The sequence below is a fragment of the Ornithorhynchus anatinus genome, chromosome 1 (genome assembly GCF_004115215.2).
Source record: "Ornithorhynchus anatinus isolate Pmale09 chromosome 1, mOrnAna1.pri.v4, whole genome shotgun sequence".
Classification (NCBI taxonomy): Eukaryota; Metazoa; Chordata; class Mammalia; order Monotremata; family Ornithorhynchidae; genus Ornithorhynchus; species Ornithorhynchus anatinus.
The window spans coordinates 106800588-106823902 of record NC_041728.1 but is presented as its reverse complement, the minus strand read 5'-3'; the positions used below and the strand labels follow the sequence as shown (position 1 = coordinate 106823902).

General features: G+C 44.5%; 1 protein-coding gene across 6 annotated transcripts in view; it reads left to right on the top strand.

The window, feature by feature from the left end:
* LOC100074040 (U2 snRNP associated SURP domain containing) overlaps nt 1-23315 on the top strand; it is a 77263-nt gene that overhangs the window by 33395 nt on the left and 20553 nt on the right. For 2 of the 6 annotated variants that reach the window (XM_029061124.1, XM_029061093.1), the window contains exons 4-17: nt 2413-2511; nt 3803-3917; nt 4994-5127; nt 6050-6117; nt 10500-10594; nt 10688-10726; nt 10814-10896; nt 12406-12571; nt 13372-13583; nt 14588-14631; nt 18178-18282; nt 18838-18904; nt 21444-21607; nt 22780-22942. In XM_029061124.1, coding sequence (XP_028916957.1) covers nt 2413-2511; nt 3803-3917; nt 4994-5127; nt 6050-6117; nt 10500-10594; nt 10688-10726; nt 10814-10896; nt 12406-12571; nt 13372-13583; nt 14588-14631; nt 18178-18282; nt 18838-18904; nt 21444-21607; nt 22780-22942 — 1554 coding nt within the window. Of the gene's footprint in view, nt 1-2412; nt 2512-3802; nt 3918-4993; nt 5128-6049; nt 6118-10499; nt 10595-10687; nt 10727-10813; nt 10897-12405; nt 12572-13371; nt 13584-14587; nt 14632-18177; nt 18283-18837; nt 18905-21443; nt 21608-22779; nt 22943-23315 lie in introns of those variants that run through there. The other 4 variants (XM_029061114.1, XM_029061105.1, XM_029061100.1 and 1 more) reach the window with 4 other exon arrangements.

Sequence of the window (23315 nt, the reverse complement as noted above, 5' to 3'; positions counted from 1 at the left end):
CGACGCGCTTTACTGAGCCACTGGCCTCTGACCTGGGTACGGGCCGGATGGGGGTCTCTTGTTGTGGAAGTATTTGGTTGGACCGGACAGTAGCCGGGTTCCTTCCTAGCCATCTCACGATGCCAGCACGCGGCATGGTGGGGTGGGGAGTGGGGAAGAGGCGGGGAAAGAGCATGGAGGGCTCGGCATAAACCATCACCACTCCTGCAGAAACCACTTCAGTGCAAGTCCTGCTGGTGGCGAAGCCTTCATTCATTCATTCAATCATATTTATTGAGCACTGTACTAAGCGTTTTCCTTTCTGTTCGAAGACGCCATCGCCTAGATGAGTGTCTCTGAGTGAGTCTCTCTTGTACCCTTGAGTACTCTGAGGGAATGAGGGCTGGGTCTGGCCCTACACTCTCAAATGCTTAATATAGTGCTCTGCACACAGTAAGTGCTCAATAAATACGACTGACTGACTGCCCCATGCGGCTACAAGGCTAAAGCGAGTTAACTCCCCTTGTGGTTTTTTTTGCTCTGACCTCTGTGTCCAAACCTGGCCTGGATTTGTAAAGGGGAGGGCTTCTGGTGACCTCTGGTTCCTCTGCCCCATCCTTCCAGCTAAAATGGAGGAAGGGGCGGAGTGTGAGGTTATCTGCTGTTTATCTGCGGGTTTTCACCACGGAAGGTAGGGCCTATGTTTCCCCTCTGAACCGGTGGGGTCTGAGAAATGCTGGCCTGAATGGTAAGGGGTCAGAGGAGATTTGGTGGTTGTCTTTTCATGGGCTTGGGGTGCAAGGGATCCTCTGTCCAAGACAACCTGACCACTGTTAGGTACTTACTATTTGGGAACATAAAATACAAGTAAAGGAAGTGTCAGGAGCTGGTAGATCAGGTATGGAAAACCTCCCCCGCCCCCCTTTTTTAAAAATGGTATTTGTTAAGCATTTACTCTGTGCCAGGCACTGTACTAAGCGCTTGAGTAGATGTAAGCTGATCAGGTTGGACACGGTTCATGTCCCACATGGGGCATGCAGTCTTAATCCCCATTTTACACATGAGGTAATCGAGGCACAGAGAAGTTCATTGATTTGCCCAAGGTCACCCAGCAGACAGGTGGCGAAGCCGGGATTAGATTCCAGGTCCTCTGACTCTCGGGCTCTAATAATAATAATAATAATAATAATAATGGTAATGATAATAGTGGTATTTGTTAAGCCCTTGCTAAGTGCCAAGCACTGTCTTAAGTGCTAGATTAAATACAAGGTAGTCAGCTTGTGCTACACGGGGCTCAGTTGTAGTCCCCATTTTATAGATGAGGTAACTGAGGCACAGAGAAATGAAGTGGCTTGCCCAAGGTCACACAGCAGACAAGTGGCAGAGATGGGGTTAGAACCCATGACTTCTGACTCCCAACACTAAGCCACACTGCTTCTTTGGTGTACTAGAGGGAGGGTTGGTCAGTGGTTTGTGTTTTGAACTGATCTCCAAACTGGCTTTAAAAGAAATCTCTGAAAGTATCCATGTTTCTTTCTTCTGGTTTATAGAGATTATTTCTTTTAGATAAAGGGGAAATGTTACTGGATGCTGGAAACCACGTATTCTCACTCAAAACAGATTTAAAAATTGAAATTAAGTAGGTAACAATTGAAAGAATTGTAGATGCCACACAGAATTCAACTATTATTTTCATATTATAGAGCTTTAAACAAAGTTCTTTTGACTAAGATAAGAGTATTTCTGAACTCATTGAGGTGACTTTATTTTATTTTTTATTATCATTTTCAAAATGACTAGCAGTCTGTCCTAATTCAGGGAGTCAGTCATGTCTATTGAGCACTTACTGTGTGCAGAGCACTATACTAAGCTATTGGGAGAGTACAACACACCGATATAACAGACACATTCCTTGCCCACAACAAGAGAAGCGGATAGTCTCTCGTTCAGTAGATGACAGCATGGTGGAAAAGAGAAGTTGCTTTTCTAATGTAAAATACCCATATTGTTGAGGGTTAAGAAATTTGTGCAATCAATTTTGGGTGCTGAATAAAATAAATTCAATGGGAAGGTGCTTTTCTTAGCTATTTTGGTGTGGTTAAATGCTGAATTCAATTAGAAAGACAGCAGATATGAGATGCTCTTAAAATGTATTTAATTTTTTTGACGGGGTTGGCGAATAAAGCAGTCTGTTTTTGCTAATTCAGTCAATCTGACCATTATTTTTGTTAAGAAAAGAGATGATGGAAAGAGTGAGTTTAAGTGATCAGTAAATAACCCCGGTACTAAACTACCTGTAAAGTTTTCTGTAGGCATCCTTTAAACTAAGCTGAGGCCAGTGTGATCTTCAAATTATTTTCTTTTGATGTCTGAGAGAGAATTGATAATAGGATTTTTGCTGTTTATGTAATCACGAGTCTCTTCCTTTCACAGCCGCTTCTGGAAAATAAACTTAAGGCTTTCAGTATCGGGAAGATGAGTGCTGCCAAGAGGACTTTAAGCAAGAAAGAGCAAGAAGAATTAAAGAAGAAGGTGAGGTTGCATTAAACATTGGTTTATTGAACAATTCAGGGTCGCATTGCATCATCATCATCATCATCATAATAATAATTGTAGTATTTGTTAAGCATTTACTTTGTGCCAAGCAATATACTTACTGCTGAGGCAGATACAAGTTGATTAGTCCCACATGGGGCTCACAGTCTAAGTAGGAAGGAGAACAGGTATTGAATCCCTGTTCTGCAGATGAAGGAACTGAGGCTCAGAGAAGTTAAATGACTTGCCCAAGGTCACACAACAGGTACCTGCCAGAACCAGGATTAGAATCCAGGTCCTCTGGCTTCCAGGCCCGTATTCTTTCCACTAGGCCACACTGCATACTGTAACACATCCAGAAGGGGCTGGGAGAGCATGCCTAACGTGATAATTGCGTTAGGAAAAGGCGAAATCTTCCCGAAGTCTAAACGTTTAAAATTTTAAAATCAGTGGGAATAAGGCTGTTTTGCTGGGTTTTCCGCAGTTACCTTGAGAATCCTTGCAGGCGATGGGGGTCCTCACACAACCTTTGCTGGCCGGATTCAGAGAGGGAAAAGTGGGAACTGGAGGAAAACTGGGGAAAAGTCAAGAGACCAGCGGGGAGGAGGGTTAGAGACCAAGAGAAATGGGAGTAAAGAGAGCCACAGGGAAGTCTGAGAGGAGTTGAAACCACCTGGATAACAGAAGGGTCTGGAAGGAGGACCCGCCAAAATGAGCGAGAGACCAAAGAGGGTCTCTGCTGGGAATCAGAACCACGTGGAGTTTCTAGGACTCGGCGGTCAGCTGAAAAGGGTATTCGTTGTTTCCTGGCCACCTGTCCTCTGAAGTAGTCAGGATTTCTTTTCGAACTCCTGCCCCTTAGCTGCAGTAGAGAAGGAATTAGACACTTCATTTAAAGGTATACAGCAGTAAAATGACTGGCTTTGGTATAACAACGTGATGATTGAAGAGGCCTTCTTGAGCAGATGTGCATGTTCACCAGGTGGTAATTTCCACAAATTAAAAACCTTCAAGCAAGCATGTCAAGGCTTTCCCCCCCAGACGTGTAAAAATCACATGGTCACTGATAAATGTCCAGACACTAGCTATTTGATTGTTTTTCTGACTTACCCCTCAAACAGTATGCTTGAAGTTTCGTGTGATTAAAAAAATAATCTTTTCAACCAATAAAGGAAACAACGCTTACCTCATGGTCCTTGTATTGTCAACTCAGAGCCATGCTGGATGGAGGACATTCATCTCTAGTTTGGGGGATAAGCAGATGATTAACATCTTGCTTTCACTGCAGGAGGATGAGAAGGCAGCTGCTGAGATTTACGAAGAATTCCTTGCAGCTTTTGAAGGAAGCGATGGGAACAAAGTGAAAACGTTTGTGAGAGGGGGAGTTGTGAATGCAGCTAAAGGTGAGTGGGACGGAGGTGCCCAGGCCTCGCTGGCCACTGGCCACTGACCCAGGCGAAACGGTAGGAGGAAACGCATGTTCTACGTGCTTCTTCACGGAGTAGAGTAAGCCACGTCTGTTTCCCTGTATACGTCTTCTTTTTTTTTAATCAGTATTTTTCATCATATTTCATTTGACACCGACCTTTCTTTCACTTCTTGTTGAAATGTCGTGTTTGCTTACCTGTGGTAAAGGGGTATAGAGTTAGCAGGGAGAGACGGAGTGTGGCTCAGTGGAAAGAACACAGACTTGGGAGTCAGAGGTCGTGGGTTCTAATCCCGGCTCTGCCCCATGTCAACTGTGCAAGTCACTTGGGCAAGTCACTTCACTTCTCTGTGTCTCAGTTACCTCATCTGTAAAATGGAGATTAGGGCTGTGAGCCCTACGTGGGACAACCTAATTACCTTGTTTAGACTGTTGAGCCCGTTGTTGGGCGGGGATTGTCTCTGTTGCCGAATTGTACGTTCCAAGCGCTTAGTACGGTGCTCTGCACATATGCTCAATAAATACAATTGAATGAATGAATGAACCTTGTATCTACCCCAGCACTTACAACAGTGCTTGGCACATAGTAAGCGCTAAACAAATACCATCATCATCATGATGGAAATTCATCCATCACTCCCCAACCTCATTTTTTGGCCATTTGTTTCACTTCTTTCTTTCCCTCCTTTCGGCAATGGTGTTTGATCGGGAGGCAGGCTGAGGTGGGGAGGGAGAGAGGGCAGGAAGGCGCGGGTTGTGGGTCTAGATGTTCAACCTTTCGGCAAGCAAGCGCTGGCTGAACTTTAAAAACCCTCCGACGTGTCTCTGCTAGAGGCCCCTCGGCCTCTTGGCAGGTGTATCTGGAATCCGAGCGGTCACGGGGAATCTGGCGGGGGCCCGACTGGGCCCCTCCAAGCACGGACGCAGCATCGGGACTGACCACAGGGCTGATCTAAGCCCACCTGCCGCCCAAAGGGAAGACCACCGTTCCTTCTGGCGGTCGGGCGGGCAGCCTTCCATTTGAAACCTCCTCTGGGACTTCTTAAATTGCAGAAGAACACGAAACGGATGAAAAGCGCGGCAAAATCTACAAGCCCTCGTCAAGGTTCGCCGATCAGAAGAATCCTCCCAATCAGTCATCCAATGAAAAGCCTCCGTCCCTTCTCATGATAGAAACCAAAAAGCCTGTAAGTTTCCCAAAGAGGACCACCCTGCTGCTGACGCTACTTCCTTTCCCAGTATAGATCTTCCCTTGTAGGTGGTGACAGACACCTCTACTTAACTTTCCTCACCTCCCCACTCCCTCATTATCATAGTGATAAGTCTGGGGCCATTTTGCCCCCACCTTGGTTATCCACAGGCTGAAAAGCTTGAGGATGGCAGCTGCAGCCAGAATGGATTTGGTTGCCCCTCGTGGCCCCTGACAAGTTGTCCGGAGGCCCCAGTTGCCGTTGCCATTCTGAAATGAGGGCACTTGCGGCCATTTTATCCCACACAAATTTGCGATCGGTCCATTAGTTTCGGATCCTGTGGAAACACCTGACTACGTTAAATCTCGGAAATGCAAGATGTCACTTCTTTTGGGGCAAGAGTCGCCCACCTTTGACTTATTCAGAGAACAGGACACACATGTACTTTACATGTACCGTATGTTTAATTGAGAATATTCTTCTACGACCCTCCCCACCTTTCCCACCCCCGACCCAGTTCTTCCTTAATGTTCATTTTTGGAATGCATTTTGGATAGACTGATTTTAGGAAATTATTCAAGTGTATTTACAGATCACCGGCTGTGTGCAGAGCACTGTTTTAAGCGCTGGGGAAGAATACATCCGACAGTTTGTGTCTACCTGGTGAAAACGCGATTGTGGTGTTGGAATAAATAATTGCGCACGGGGCACCCCTTAAGGTGTGGGCTGTAGTGTGAGATTTCTCTTAAAGTGGCCTTCGTTAGGAAGGCAGTCCCCTTCATCTTCCTTTTTATGAATGGAAATGCTCATTAGAAAGTCACCATGGGGTCAGTATAATTGAAAACTGAGGTAATTGTGGAACTGTTCATTTTGTTAAGCATTCCTTGTTCTGAAACACAATTTGCCATTTCCTTCCTAGCCTTTAAAGAAAGGGGAGAAAGAAAAGAAGAAGAGCAATTTGGAACTCTTCAAAGAAGAACTGAAACAGTAAGTATTAAAACGTGGGGAAATAATTGTTCTCAGTTATTGCTAGCCGACCTGATCGATGCAAGAATGAAAGCATGTCCCACGTGACTCCGTCATTACCATCTGGTCTGTCATGAGCCTGGTTATTAGGCCGGGTGACCATTATATGCAGTGGGATGGGATTGAAACTTTATGGCTAATAAAATTCAAAGCCCTACCCCTGTGTTAACTTCCGCAGAGGCTGAGTTTAATGAATTATTACTTCAAGAATAATGAATAATGAGTTATTACCTTAAGGCCCAAATTCCAATTTTGGTGGGATCAGTCTCAGCACAGGGCCCTTGGATCCAGTAGTGGGATTTTTTTGGGTGGGATATTTTTTCAGCAATATTTTTTTTTCTGTTTTTCTTGTAATGGTATTTAAGTGCGTACTATGTGCCAGGCACCGAATACAAAGCACTGGAACAGATATTAGCTCAGTACCCAATGCATGACCCACATTTTTCAGATGAGGTAACTGAGGCACGGAGAAGTTAAGTGTCAACTCGGGCAAAGCAAGTGGTGGAGCTGGCATTAGAATCCAGGTGGTCCTGACTCCCAGGCGCCCATGCTCTATCCTTATCCTGCTTCTTGAATTTACTGGAAACTTTAATTTTTTTCCTCTAGCGATGCAACTAGTGTGGTCTTGGTCTTATGTTAGTGAGAGGGGCAGAGCTAGGGACTTACCTACCCACAGGAACCCATTACAGAATTGAGGTTGGGTCTGATAATGGAGGTCAGGAGGCAGAATGGCATAGTTGAAAGATTTGGGGATTGACAGTCCGGAGACCTTGTGTAATAATAATTGTGGTGTTTGTTAAACAATAGGAATAATGGAATTTATTAAGCCCTTACTTGGTGCAGATCATTGTACTAAGTGCTGGGAGAGAATACACTGTTTTGGCCTGTTGTCTTTCTCCTCCTTCTAGACTGTGAACCCATTGTTGGGTAGGGAATGTCGCTATCTGTTGCCAAATTGTACTTTCCAAGTGCTTAGTACAGTGCTCTGCACACAGTAAATGCCCAATAAATACGATTGGATGAATAAATGAATACATAGGTAGGAATTAATAATAATGATAATAATAATAATGATGGTATTTGTTAAACGCTTACTGTGTGCCAGTCATTATAGTAAGCTCTGAGGTGGATATGTGAAAATCCAGTTGGACATAGTCCCTGTCCCGTGTGGGGATCACAGTCTCAATCCCCATTTTACAGATGAGGTCACTGAGGCACAGAGAAGTGAAATGACTTGCCCAAGGTCACCCAGCTCCCCCCTTTTTCCCTCTGCTCCCTCTACCCCCCCTTCACCTCTCCACAGCTAAACCCTCTTCTCCCCCTTACCCTCTCCCGTCCCACCGCCTCAGCACTGTACTCATCCGCTCAACTGTATATATCTTTATCACCCTATTTATTTTGTTAATTTTGTTTAATGAGATGTACATCACCCTGATTCTATTTAGTTGCCATTGTTTTTTATGAGATGTTCTTCCCCTTGACTCTATTTATTGCCATTGTTCTTGTCTGCCCGTCTCCCCCGATTAGACTGTAAGCCCGTCAAAGGGCAGGGACTGTCTCTATCTGTTGCCGACTTGTACATTCCAAGCGCTTAGTACAGTGCTCTGCACGTAGTAAGCGCTCAATAAATACTATTGAATGAAAGTGGCAGAGCTGGGATTAGAACCCAGGTCCTTCTGACTCGCAGGCTTGTGGTCTACCCATTACGCCGGGCTGCTTCTGTCCCAGCTACATTCCCTGTCCCTCATGGGGTTCACAATCTAAAAATGGGGAGAAGGCATCAGAGATGGACACATCAGGAGCTCGTGGGCAGGGAATGGGTCTGCCAACACTCTTATTGTATTCTCCCAAGCTCTCAGTACCCTGCTCTGTACACAATAAGCACTCAATAAATTGATGGATTGAAACATTACTCAACACAAATAGACAAAATAGGACCTAAGTGTCAGTGGCGGGAGAGAAGGTGGTGGTTACCACAGTGCTTTTCTCAGTGGTGGTGAAAGGTCTGAGAGCAGGTGGGAGAAGCTGTTATCCCCAGCCCGGCATGCCCGGTGCGTGCCTGGGGCAGAGATCCTCTGGTGGGAAGGAAGGCAGCGGTTACCACGGTGCTTTTCTCGGAGTTGATGGAGGGGCGTCTGAGAGTGCACAGAGCAGCTTTTATCCCTGGTGCGGTGTGCCCCGAGCCCGCCGGGAGCAGGGAACCTCAGTGGTGGGAAGGAAGGAAGTGGTTACTGAGGTGTTTTTCTCCTCCACGGGGAGTAGTTTGAGAGTGCATGGGAGCAGCTTTGATCCCCGGTCCCGTGGGCCCGGAACATGCCACGAGCAGGATTCTCAGTGGCACGAAGAAAGGCAGTGGTTACCATGGTGCTTTTCTGGGCAGCAGCGAATTGTGCATAGAGGAGCAGTGCAGCCTACTAGAAAGAGCACGGCACTGGGAGTCAAGATCCGGGTTCTAATCCCAGCTCCGTCACTTGTCTGCCGTGTGACCAGGGGTGAGTCCCTTAACTTCTCTGTGCCTCAGTTGCCTCATCTGTAAAATGGGGTTTAAATGGTGCTCCTTGGTACTTAGACCGTGTGCCCCATGTCGGTAGGGACTATGTTCAACTTGATTAATTTGTATCTATCCCAGAGTTTATAACATCAGTTTGATACGTAATAAACGCTTAGCAAATGCCATGATAATTATTATTATTATTAGTAAGCGCTTACTATGTGCCAAGCACTGTTCTGAGTGCTGGGGTAGATTCAGGATCATCAGATCAGACACATTTCCTGTCACCCACGGGTGTAATCCCATCTCCACTGCAGGCCTCCTTCGTGACTGTGGGCTAATCACTTAGACTACCTGGACCTCCTCCTACTCATCTGCTCTGCCAGTTCCTTAGATTGGGAGTCCCACGTGGAACAGGGGTTGTGTCCAATCTGTCTTGTGCCTACCTCAGTGTCTGGCACGTATTAGGCCCTTAATAAATGGCATCGTAATAAAAAATGGTTAAGGATTAGGTCAGATGGGGATAAGGTCAGCTGATACTGGAATGAATGAATGAATGAGCAGCTGTCACCGTCTAAACTCTGGGGTAAATAATGGTAAGAACTGCGGCCTGAAATGAAGGTAAGCCCTCTTCCTTTCCCTTCTCCTTTCCCAGCAGCACCCCCTGCCCCTCTTGGCATACCCAACACCATTTTGTCCTGGGAAGGGACGGCAAGGGTGGCCTCCTTTATACCCCTCCTGTCGAAACATAATAATAATAATGGTGGTATTTGTTAAGCGCTTACTATGGGCAAAGCACTGTTCTAAGCGCAGGGGGGATACAAGGTGATCAGGTTGTCCCACGCGGGGCTCACAGTTTTAATCCCCATTTTACAGATGCGGTTGCTGAGGCACAGAGAAGTTAAGTGACTTGCCCAAAGTCACACAGCTGTCAAGCAGTGGAGCCGGAATTAGAACCCATGACCTCTGACTCCCAAGCCCGGGCTCTCTTCACTGAGCCATGCTCGGTGGCCAGAGTATGTGGCCAAGGGACTGTGTCCAACCTGATTTGCTTTTATCCACCCCAGCGCTTAGTACAGTCCCTGGCACATAGTAAGCGCTTAACAAAAACTGTAATTTTGTAGTTCCTTCACCTGTAGAATGGGGGATTCAGTTCATTCATTCAGTAGTATTTATTGAGTGCTTACTATATGCATTGCACTGTACTAAGCGCTTGGAATGTACAAGTTGGCAACAGATAGAGACAGTCCCTGCCTTTTGACGGGCTTACAGTCTAATCGGGGGAGACGGGCAGACAAGAACAATGGCAATAAAAAGAGTCAAGGGGAAGAACATCTCCTAAAAACAATGGCAAATAAATAGAATCAGGGTAATGTACATCTCATTAAACAATTCAGTCCTACTCTCTCCTACTTAGACTTTGAGCCTCATGTGGGACAGGGACTGTGTCTGGCCCGATTAACTTGGATCTACCCCAGCACTTAGTCTATACTATTTGCTTGGCAAGTAAGTACTTGACAAATACCATAATTATTATTATATGAAGAGGGAGGGAGTTCCAGGCCCAAGGGAGAACACGGACAAGGGGGTGGGCAGGGAGTTAGATGAGATTAAGGTACAGAGAGTAGGTTGGAACTAGATCAGTGGAGTGCGTGAGTTGGGTCATAGTAGGAAATCCATGAGGAAATCCATGAGTACCGTAAATAGTTTCTGGTGGAATGCCAGTCTGGCCACTCTATCTAGCAATTAACCTGTTTCCTCAGTTTCTAAACCCTCTCACACCACCCCTACTAAACCTTTTATAATTGAAAGTTTCTTCGCTCTTACGAATGTCACCCTGCATTTTTCACAGAATCCAAGAAGAGCGGGACGAGAGGCATAAAACGAAGGGCAGGTTAAGTCGTTTCGAGCCACCTCAATCCGACTCTGATGGCCAGCGCCGTTCTAGTAAGTGATATTTATTCGAGTACAAACCCTCTCCACAATTAATTTTGAAAATTGAGACTCGCTCTTTTTTTGTTTGTTCTTTTCCTTTTATTGAAGTGGATGCTCCTTCAAGAAGAAACAGATCATCTGGTGGTAATATAGTTTCTTGCTTTTTCTATTCGGTCCAAATTGTTCTCCCTAATTCAATTTCAGGGGTTACAATCTCTTTCTCTATTTTAGTGCTTGATGACTATGCACCTGGATCACATGATGTAGGGGACCCAAGCACCACAAATCTGTACCTGGGAAACATTAACCCACAGGTAATAGCATGAGAAAGAAGAGTGGTATTTGTTGAGAGCGGGACCTTTTCTTCTGCACTATAGAGTGTCATGAAGAAACACTTGCCTAAAGATGAAAAACCACAACTAAGATTCATTTTAGAACAAAAATCCAGTGACTTTCTTGGAATGCTTTTCAATTGACCAGTTCTTTGAGCCTTCGATGTTGTATTTAAAGCTGATGTCACCTTTCCTCCCCAGCCAAAACCCTCCTCTCTGGTCTATACTGTGAGCGTCTTGTGGGCGGGGAATGTCTGTATGCACTCTCTTGTATTGCACTCTCTCAAGCGCTCAGTGCAGAGCTCAAAAAAAAAATACCATGGATTGACTGATTGGTGTCCATGCCTTCGATGTCGCCCCTCCCCAGTTCATACCTGGATCGTTTTTCTAAAAAAATCACTCTGCACACGTCTCCCCATTCCAGCAAGTTTTCAGTGATTACCCTTGCCTCTCCGCACCAAGCGGAAACTCCTGACCATGGACCTCCAAGTTCTCCTTCAAATGTGTGTCTCCTATTTATCCATCCTCTTCTCCCACTACACTCTCGTCCACCCTCTTCGTTCCTCTCTAGCGCTCCTCCTCCCTGTTCCTCGTTCTCATCGAACCCACCACCAACCCCTTGCTCACTACCTTCTCTCTGCCTGGAAACCCCCTCCCCCCCCGGCCCCAAATCAAATCTCAGAAGCAGCATGGCGCAGTGGAGAGACCGCGGGCCTGGGAGTTGGAAGGTCATGAGTTCTAATCCCAGCTCTGCCACTTGTCTTCTCTGTGACTGTGGGCAAGTCACTTCATTTCTCTGGGCCTCAGTTACTTCATCTGTAAAATGACAGGGACTGTGTCCAACCCGATTTGCTTGTTTCCATCCCAGTGGTTAGTACAATGCCTGGCACATAGTAAACGCTTAACAAATACCACTGAAAAAAAAAATCTGCCAGGCTGCAGCCCTCCCCATCTTCAAAACCTTTCTGAAATTCCACCTCTTCCAGGAGGCCTTCTCCAGCAGACTCTATGGACTCTTCTGCTCCCTAATTCACATCTGCCCAGCTCTGCACCTAAACCCTGCAGGCCATTTATGCCTTCAGTCACCCACAGCACTAGGTATCCTATTCTTCACATAACCTTTCTTTCCATTCTTTTCTTTCTCCTATCTAGAAATTATTTTGTCTGTCTCCCCTTTGCAATTCTAAGGTTCTCGAGAGCAGAGATCTCTTCTCGCCCGAGCACTTAGTACACAGTCCTGCACACAGTAGCTGCTTAATCAGTAGCATTGATTGGTTTTGTTTTTGTAATTGTTAAATGTCCTCTAGGATAATATGTGGTTAATTAGAGATTTTAGAAGAGCCCTTGGTTAGGAATGAATGTCAATTTCCATTCACTGAAGAAAAGTGAGAGTTTCTTCAGGAATTAATTTTTGATGATGACGATGATGACGACAATGTGAATGTGTGTGACTGGATGGAAAAGACCCTAACAAACAGTCTCTTTCTCTAGATGAACGAGGAAATGTTATGCCAAGAATTTGGGCGGTTTGGACCATTAGCCAGTGTCAAAATTATGTGGCCAAGAACTGACGAAGAAAGAGCAAGAGAAAGGAACTGTGGCTTCGTGGCCTTTATGAATCGCCGAGATGCCGAACGAGCTTTAAAGAATTTAAATGGTAAGTAGCTTTACTGACTCTCGAAAAGGAGGGAGAGGAAAAAAAAACATAGAACCAGGGGGCCGACAGTCCTTTACGGCCCCTACCACCCAGGTGGCGAGGGCGGGAGGGATGGAGGAGGGAAGGAGGTTGCTGAGGCGACTCCCCCCTCCAACTCTGGTTTCTTAGGATTCATTGGCGAGAGTTGTAGTCACACTGTCAAACTCTTAACTGTTTCTTTCCTCTTGGACTGGCCGGTTCCTTAAGGGCTAGGACTTTGTCTTATTGATCATTCAAGTCCTCAGTTCAGGACTGAGCCCAGTGCAGGTCCTGGATAAACAATTTTGTGACGATTGTCTAGCAGAGAAGTAGTTCCTTTTTTCAGCATTTCCAAAGTCCTTTTTGTGAGATGTTCTGTCTCTTGGAGGATGGAGGGAAGAGACTAGGAAAGTGGTGGCTATCTTTCCGATCATTGGTTTGAAATAATAATAATTATGGCATATGTTAAATGCTTACTATGTGTTAGACACTCTTTTACGCACTGGGGTGGATACAAGCCAATTGGGTTGGACACAGTCCTTGTCCCATGTGGGGCTTGCAGTCTCAGTCCCCATTTTGCAAATGAGGTATCTGAGGCACACAGAGAAGTAAAGTGATTTGGCCAAGGTCACACAGCAGACAAGTAGCAGACTGGGATTAGAACCCATGACCTTCTGGCTCCCGGACCCGTGCTCTGCCCACTGTGCCACACTGCTTTTCTAAGACCCAAAGCTTCTTACTGCTCCGACTGTGTCCTAAAATTTGCCTTTTCTCTTTTACAGGAAAGATGATTATGTCCTTTGAAATGAAACTAGGATGGGGCAAAGCTGTACCCATACCCCCACATCCAATATACATTCCCCCCTCCATGATGGAACACACTCTCCCGCCCCCTCCATCAGGACTGCCTTTCAATGCCCAGCCCAGGGAGAGGTTGAAGAATCCCAATGCTCCAATGTTACCACCGCCTAAAAACAAGGAGGATTTCGAGAAGGTAATTTAGAAAACGTACATGGGACCGCATCTAATTGTAAATACTAAGTCGCAGGTAGTCTTTCTTTTCAACAGTTTTATAGAGTTGTATGTGCTTATCTGCTTGGCAACCCCGATCAATAGAGTAGAGCTGTTCCCTGCCTTAGAGCCCCCGGAACCGAAGCCTCAAGAAGGAGGACCAGGCCATATTTTGAGTTCTCGTCACTCCTCTAAATCTGGTGCCCCTTCCTTCTCCAATCTCCCATTATTGGTTTTTGTTTTTTGTTTTTGTTTTTTTTTTTTTCTTCCTTTGTCCTCTCGTCCCTCAGCTTGGCCAGGTGCCAATTTTGTGGCCCCTGGTTTTATTTTTTGGTTTTGAGCAATGCTACATTATATTTCAGTTGGCTCAGTTATCCATTTGAATGATCTCCTCGATAATACATTTGTTTAGCTGGCTATTAGCTGACTTAGTATTTTAGGAAAAACTAGGTATCAGGGTATTTTCAGGGTATGGTTTTAAGAAAACAAAAGAAAGCCTCAACAAACTACTATAGTAAGAGCAAAGGGTGAGTATTCCTTATTTTTTTTTTTAAACATAAACCAACTTAGTTTTCAGTTTTGAGAATATGTTGGTACTCTAATGAATGACACTTTAAAAAAAAAAAAGAGCCAGGGCTGGTTTTATAGGCTTGGGAACAAAGTAGTAAAATGGCAAATTTTTATTTAATTATTTCCACAAATTAAAATCCTTATCTTATTCTCAGCATAGTACCTATTCAGCGCATTGATGTGCATTCTGACAGGAATGTTCCGATTCTTTGCATTTCGTGAACGTCGATGGTTCACTGAACACATCCATTCTGCATTTATGTTAATTGCTTAGTGTATAACTTCACAGCAGTGATTGCCTGCAAAACTTGTGATTAGATGTGTAGTATTTTCAATGCATATGTATATTTTTGCTTGTTACTTGTTAACAATACTCACATATTCTATGTTTATTATCTGATGTGACTTCATATACAGACTCTGTCGCAAGCCATAGTCAAAGTGGTTATCCCAACAGAAAGGTACATGTTTTTCTTTATTATTACTGATCTAAATATAGAAAATATCCCCTTCTGAATTAAACGGATGATGTTGAGGAAAAGGTAATGGCTGGACTGAGCAATAGGCCCCTTCAAACTCTGTTACAGGGAAAATGTTAGGGTTTTACCTTCTCACGACTTTCCTTCTTATTTGAATGTCACCTCTCTTTGTGGACTGTGCAATGCATTAGTCAGAGAAGCCTAGAGAATTTTGTCTGGAAATGCGGGTCAAACAGCTTTAGGTTCAGGCACGAGAGAGAGGACAAGTCGTTTGCCGTTGTGCCTGAAGCCTCTAGGTAGGGTTACAACTCTGCCTTGTTAGTGGAATTAGTCGCACTTCACCTACAGCCTTGGTTCGGTCTGATCTTTCAGAAACTATAACTTTACATTTTCGAGGCTTAAACAACGGATGTCTACAGATGGTGACAGAGTCGATGAACCTTGGGCAGGAGAGAGCACGCTCTGTTAGAAAGAGGGTGGCTGGATTTTGCTTTTGGTTTTTTGTTTTGTTTTGTGTTTCCTTTCCCCTCCCCCTTCCCCCTTCCCCTCCTGGCTCTTTGGCCTCTCTTTGTAAAGCCAGTAGTAATGCACAGGCAGCGTTCAGGGTATGCCCTTGCTCAGTCAAGCTATGCCTTTTCCCAAACACCTAAACACAACACTGGTTGAATAATAAATGAAGACCAAAGAATACCAAATTCTCTTTGACATTGGCCTTGGTGAGCAACACCAGCTGAACCGTCTGCGGCAGCGGGGGACCAGGAAAGCATCATGGGATGGAATGGGAAAGTATACAGTTTTTGACCAGACACTGGTACGATCGGCTCCAATAAATGTGGTTTTATTATAACTGAGAGACAATTTTTTTTTTGTTTTTTTGTTGCCCAGCGTAAGATAATTGACATTTTAAAATGATGCACTTTAAATTCTCATCCTTTTGCACTGCACTGTTTTCATTCTGTCATTAAAAAAACAACACTTCCATGTAGAAAAGTCAAAACCCGAAAATTTAAGCAGTAAAACTTAAGGAAAGCACACAGATGTCAAGGCAGATTGGGTGGTCATCGATGCAGTTTCCCTTTAGGGCCAGAGGTAATTCTGACCAAATTTGAGGATTTTTTTTTTTTAAATTAAGTAGCCATAGGAAGCATTTTTAATTTTGGGCAGGAATTTTAAAAGCAATATATGTAAGTTATTGAGTTGTGAGAGATGGATCAGAGTTACAAAACCTATTTAAAACTGAATTTATTTTCCTCAGCTAGTCAGCACCCAAAGAAAAGTCCTTCCCGTTTGTTTTCTGCAGAGATTTGGAAAGCTCTCCTGCGGGGAACATCTTTGTGTGACTCTTAAAATTGATTTCTGTTTTTAAACTCTCGTTTAAACTATTCACTGGCTGAAAAGAATTAGTGGGGTTCTCCCGCACCCGTTTCAAGGTGCAAAACCAGTTTCCATCTGCCTAGAAATAGCCTTTTAATTTGGAAAATTCTAGTGAATAACTTCAAATTTTGAAGTTTCTGATTATTGCCTAATGAAGTTTACCAGCCATTTCCCTACGTGATGCTAGATGGTAATTGGTTTTACATTGCGCAGTGGAGGCTGATGAAAAATGTCCTATGTCTCTAAGATGGCTGATATCAGCAGGACATTTAAAATTATGAATCATGGCTTCACTGTCCCCGTTACCCTCCCCCAGCCAGCCCCTTCACCCACCAAAAGATTCCATTTTCTGTGGAAAAGAGCAGTCTTCTCCCCATTCAGACTTATAAGTACTGCCTAAACCTTGAAGAACACCGCTTTTATAGGGGCAGAAAAAGTCATTTTTAGATAACTTGAGAACCTGATACATCTTTCTTTTGAAAGAAAAATAATTACACATGGCGGTGGTCAACCCTTTGGAGTTCTAAAACTTTTGCAGACAGGTTTTTTTTTCTTTTAGTCTTAAATTTGATTTTCCCTTTTGTTTTTGGTTAAGATTCAGTATCCACTTAAGGCTTTGCCAGAAATGTGAAAATTAAGAAAAGCTGTGGAACTTAACTCCTGGTGATTGTAATTAAAATGCTTTGAAACCGGTGATCCAAAGCCAAACCTTCTATTTTCTTACATATCTTAAAAAAAATCATTTTTATGCACGTTGCGGCAGACATCGGAACAAATCTGTTCTGAGAAGGCCGAAGGGATCAATTGTGTCTACGCCATGTACCAAAGGCCAATAGCCCTTTGCCTTGCCCACCTGATTTTTGACTAGTCTTCTTTCAGGCAAGTGGCAGATGCGTAGGCAAGAGAATCAGTTAGTCGATCATTTATTGAGCACTTACTGTGTGCAGAGCACTGTATTAAGCGCTTGGGAGAATATTGGATAACAGAGCTGGTAGGCACATTCTCTGTCCATAAGGAGCTTAAGCTTAAGGGAAAGAAGAGAGGAAAGAAATCAGGGACATTTTTAATGAGAAAGCTACTCCCATTACTTGTGGCATCTCACCCTAAGACTTATCTTTTTTGAAGTCTCCACCTGAAAACCCTTTTGTTCTGTACAACTTGAGGAACCATGATAGATTGCAAAACACATTCCTTGCTCCAGGCTCTGGCAACGCTGACAGGCAACGGAAGGTCACCTCAGTCTCTTGCCTAGCACAAACGTCAAAGCCCACGCTAGGTAGATTGTCTATTTGGGGGATGCGTCTCACTCTCCCCTTTGGCGTGCTTGGAGCCGAGTGGGCTTGGCTTCCTTTTGAGGACTTGGTTTTGAATCTCATTCCCTGAAGGCAAGGAGTTTTTAAAAATGAAAACATTGAATATAGAAAACCGAAACGCCACAAGTGCCGTGTCGTCAATCGGTGTGGCTCCTTTTTGGTCAGGTAACAAACAAAGCCCGCGTAGGTGGTGTACCCCAAGAGCCCTTAGCCAGCTGCCCAGATGTTCGGGGAGCTGGGGAGCGTTTAGCTCCGGCCCTTCAGTGGCCTGGAAGACGGGTGAACTTGTTTCACCCGGCCATGGTCCATTCGTCCTTGGGTGACATTGCATTATTAGCCAAGTGGATTGTCACACCCGATTAAACACCAACACACACCCAAACACGCAGCTTTTGAGATTTTTTTTTTTCTCCCATCCATCTCAATGAGACAAACTAGATCAGGAATGCTTCTCTTATTTAACTAGGTTAGTGCCTCGGAGGGCTTTAGTCACTCGTTTTTTAGAGCTGAGTAGCGTTTTTCATGTTTTTCTGATTGAAAATACTGTGTATTGTTGGAAGATGGGAGTGAATAGTTCATTTAGGAAATGGGTTCTCTAACTTGTCGGGCTGTGTTGTGCTTTCCTCTTTCCCTTCCCTCTTTCCCCCACCCCGTCCCCCCTCCACCCTTCCCCCAATTCAAAGCTATGACATATGCTCCAAATTCCTTTATCTGGTATAAAATTCTGTACTAGTCAGCAAGAATAATCTTCTCCTGCTCAATTATAATATCTTAGGTGGAGTGTAGTTTTGTATAGTGGTAGGTCTGAATCCATTTTTCTTTAACTGTGTTGTTGTTGTAGGAATTTGCTCGCATTGATACATCGGATGATCGAGTTCGTGGTACGGGAAGGGCCCATGTTTGAAGCTATGATCATGAACCGAGAAATCAACAACCCTATGTTCAGGTGCATATTCTGTTTCACCTCGCTTTGCCACCGCGGCTTTTAAGCAATTCTCTGCCCTTGCAAGTGGAACTGTGCTGTTCCAAAATAGTACAGACGTGCTTTCGTAGTGGTCAGCGGGGTAGAGGAAGTTGGGCAGAATGGAGACCCAGAAAAGAAATAAATGATTTACCATCTTCCGTGATTAGTTCCCTCTGAACTAGATTTTCAAAAGGAAGAAATCAAATGTATCAGTTGCACGCTTGGTAAATTGTTCCATTGTGTTGCTTTGGGAAGCAGTTAATAACAATTACCTAAGCAACTTTGAGTCATTTGTGGACATCTAAACCATATACGATTTGTCCCTGGCCTCAGTGCCCGAGTCATTAAAGCATGAAGCTCAGTTCATCTGCCTCATGCTCTTGGGTTCTTCATTTTAAGTCATCTTACGTCCTTTAGAGTAACCAGATGATGTATCATTTCAGCTCTCTTGTATTAGTACTCCTCTGGGACCGCATCTAAATGGCATCTTCAGTTAACTTCTTGATAAGCATCGTTATATTTTCTTTTGTTTTCTAGGTTTTTGTTTGAAAACCAGACTCCAGCCCACGTGTACTATAGGTGGAAGCTTTATTCCATTTTACAGGCAAGTAGTGGATCAATATAAGCTCCAGCTCGATCTGTACGATAATTCCCGCTAATCAGTCAATCACCCCATTGTATTTATTGAGCACTTACTGGGCAGAGCACTGTACTAAGCACTTGGGAGAGCACAGTATAACAGAGCTTTTTTATGGTATTTCTTGGGTGCTAACTGTGTGTCAAACACCATTCCAAGTGCTGGGGAAGGTACAAGTTAAGTTGGACATGGTCCCCATCCTGCTAGGGGCTTACAGTCTTAAGTAATCAGATGGGATAGGATAAGTGCATGGATTAATGTGGTAATGAGGAAGGGGCAAGTTAGCAATGTTGTGAAGGTTGAACCAACAGGAATCAGTGGATATGATCCTTGCCCAAAGTGAGTTTACAGTCTAGAGGGGAAGACAGGCATCAGTATAAATTACAAATATGTACCTAAGTGCTGTGGAGTTGAGGGAGGGGTGAACAAAAGGAGAAAATCGAAATGCAGTGCAATGCAGAAGGGAGTAGAAGACAAGGTAATGAAAGCTTAGAGAAGGTCTCTTGGAGGAGATGTGCCTTTGAAGAAGGCTTTGAAGGTGGGGCGAGTGATAATCTGGCAGCTATGAAGAGAGGCAGGAGGGTGTTTCAGGCCAGAAGCAGAATGTGAATGAGAAGTCGGCGGCAAGATAGGCGAGATGGAGGTACAGGTACAGGATGGCATTAGAGGAGCGAAGTGTGCGGTCTAGGTAGCGAAGTGACGGGGGGGGGGGCAAGGTGATTGAGTGCGATGAGAAGGAGTTTCTATTTGTTGCAGAGGTGGTTGGACCACCACTGGAGGTTCTTGAGGAGTGGGGTAACATGGGCTGAACCTTTTTGTAGAAAAATGATCCACCCAGCAGGGTGAAATATGGAGTACAATGGGAAGAGATAGGAGGCAGGGAGGTCAGCAAGGAGGTTGATACAGTAATCAAGTTGGGACAGGATAAATGCTTGGATTAATTTGGTAGCACTTTGGATGAAGAGGAAAGAGTGGATTTTAGCGATGTTGTGATGGTTGAACTGACAGATTGAACATATGGGTTGAAAGAGAGAGGTGAGTCGAGGGTAACGCCAAGGTTACAGGCTCATGAGACAGGAAGGATGGTGGTGATATCTACTGTGATGGGAAATTCAGGGAGCACGGAATTTGGGTGGGAAGATAAGGAATTCTGTTTTGGACATGTTAAGTTTGAGGTGTTGTCAGTACATCCAAGGAGAGATGGTCTCAAGTCAGGAGGAAGTGTGAGACTGCAGAGAAGGAGGGAGATGTGGGTTGGAGATGGTAGTTGAAGCCATGGGAATGAATGAATTCTCCATAGAATGTGACCCAGAATGGAATCTTGAGAGACTCCCTCAGTTAGTGGGTGAGAGACAGAGGAGGAACCCACAGAATGAATGAGTGGCCAGAGAGCTAGGAGAATCAGGAGAGAACAGTGTCAGTGAAGTCACAGGTGGATAATGTTTCTAGGAGAAGGGCGTGGTTGACAAGTGTCAAAGGTAGTTGAGGTCGAGGAGGTTTAGGATGGAGTAGAGGCCGTTGGATTTGGCAAGAAGGATATGGTTTGTGACCTTTGAAAGGGCAGTTTCTGTGAAGTGAAGAGGATGGAAGCCAGATTAGAGGGAATCACGGAGAGTTGGAGGAGAGGAAGTAGGGACAATGGGTGTAGACAACTCGCTCCAAGAGTTTGGAGAGGAATGGTAAAAGGGATATGGGGTGATAACTGGAGGGTGCTGTAGGGTCAAGGGAGGTTTTTTAGGATGGGGAAGACCATAAGCATGTTTGAAAGCAGTGGGGGAAAAGCCATTGGAGAGCAAACACTTGAAGATGGTGGTCAGGGAGGGAAGGGATGGGGCAAGTGCTTTGATATGATACGAAGGGATGGGGTTGGAGGTGGAGGTGGAGGGGGTGGATTGCCTCTGGAGGTACTGCTGGGAAAGATGGGAGAGTGGAAGAAGGGGCAGGAGGAGGGAGGGACCGGAGAGGAGCAGGGGAGAGTTTAGGGAGACCACGCCTGATGGTTTCAATTTTTTCAATAAGGTAGGTCGCCAGTTCCTTAGGGGCAGGGATTGGGGAAGGTGGGGGACAGGGGTTTGAAGAGGGAATTCAGTGTCTGGAACAACTGGCGAGGGCAGTGGACATGGGAGTCAAAAAGAATGGAGAAGTAATTGTAGTGGCCACAGGAAAGGGCAAAGTTAAAGCACGCAAGGATGAACTCGAGGTGGAGGAGGTTGGCCTGATACCTAGATTTCCGCCAGTAGAGCTCTGTGGCTCATGCCTAAGAGTGAAGGAAGCAGACTGTGAAGGTGATTCAGGTCTGTGGCTTAGTGGTATAAGATAGACAAAGGGATAGGAGAGCCAGTAAGTAGAGTTCAGTAGAGAGGGTGATGTGGAGGGTGTCAGTTTGATAGTCAAGAGAAGATAGTTTGGGTGTGGAGACTTATGAGAAAAGTGGATGGGGTCAAAAGAGAGTTCTGTGGAGGAACAGGACAGATTTCCTCTATTCCTCATTCTTGTTGATCTTTAGGGAGATGCTCCAACTAAGTGGAGGACAGAAGACTTTCGAATGTTCAAAAATGGCTCTTTTTGGAGGCCGCCACCCTTAAATCCATACTTACACGGGATGTCAGAGGAGCAAGAAACTGAAGCCTTCGTAGAGGAACCGAGCAAGAAAGGAGCACTTAAAGAAGAGTAAGTGGATTTATTTTTTTTTTTGTCTCTTTTGAACACTTACTTTTGCAAGCATTTTTAGCACACATTTTAAGTGATATCCAGCAGGCAGTGGTTGGATGTGGATAACTCCATTGCTCTTGTCCTGGGGAAAAACCTGGACACACAATTAAATGTTAGCCACTTGTGTTTGTGGGGCCTGCACAGCGTTTCTGCTCTGGTCCTTTTTCCCTGTGTCAAATCGTTGCTATTGGTGGAATATGAAGATGTCAAGCTTGGCCAAAAGTTTTTTCCCCCCTCTGGAACCTGAAGTTTCAGGATCCATTGAGTCGCTGGGGAGCTCTGATGAAGAGCATCACCCCACATCTCCAGGGACCTCCCTGGGAGGTGTTCCTAGCTACATCTCCAGGGACCTCCCTGGGAGGTGTTCCTAGCTAAAGTCAAGAGTTCCCATCCAAATCTATCTGTAGCGAGAAGAATTAAGTCCAGATTGGCACAATGCAGAATGGACTTTTTCACTACTTGCCTCTGTTTAATTATGCTCACATTAGAATCTGGGTATCATCCGAAAACAGCTTTGCTTCAAAGAAATGTCATTTTCATCTGCGGAAGTGTTTTTAAACCCATTGTTTTCTTCAAAAGCAATAAAAGCATCAGCAATGTCAATTCTGAGTGATCGGTAATTCATTTAGCTTAGTATTCTGTCTCAAATGGCAGCACGGTGCTTGAAGGAACCAAGCGAAAGTTTCCTTTCTAGACACCCAACTCTTGTGTTTAGAGGTGGACTATGTGAATTTTCCTCCTTTACACTTTCTGACTCTAGAAGTTTGTAGTGTTCTTCCTCGTTTGGCTGGGAAAACCCTTTGTTGCTTGTGAAGACTTCTTCTGACATGGCTCTACGCACTGATGCTATTTTCGAGGCTGAGAATGATTCTCATTAGGTAAATACAGTATCCCTGGAGGGAAAATGTTTGCTACAGTTTTAGTGTTTTATCAAAATAGTCCTGGCAATTTGGTACTGAATAAACCTTAACACCTTGCTTCAAAGTAAGAGCATGGTGGAAGACTCCAGAAAGCTTGTTTCCCCAGGTTGTAATTTTTAGGGTATGGTACTTAGGGGGAATTAGACCTCCTCTAAAATATTTGTATTGGTTTGAAGACAAAAGTTAGTTACAGTTTGCAAATCATTTTAGGCAGAGGGACAAATTGGAAGAAATCCTGCGTGGATTAACCCCAAGGAAGAATGATATAGGAGACGCAATGGTTTTCTGTCTGAACAATGCCGAAGCTGCCGAAGAAATAGTAGATTGCATTACAGAGTCATTGTCCATCTTGAAAACACCACTTCCAAAGAAGGTATGTAAGAAGATTCTTTTTTCCCCCTGAAGACGCTTGGGGCAGTTAAGATCATACTTTAAATTCTGCACCCTTCTGCGTTATTTTTTGTTGTTGTTGAAGTCACTTTTTATCACTGATCATTTTTCTTTGTGAGAACTCCACTTTATCTTTTCCATCCTCAAATGAATTACCTGCAGAAGGTTGCTTTACTTGCACCAGAATTGTACATTCCAAGCACTCAGTAGAGGGCTCTGCACACAGTAAGTCCTCAATAAATACGGTTGAACAAATGAAAGATTGGAGTGTTTGCACTCCATCGAGTGGAGTTAAATTTTAGAACACAAATCCTGTTCCTGCCAAGGTCACAGTTGTAGAATGTACGTTTTACCTG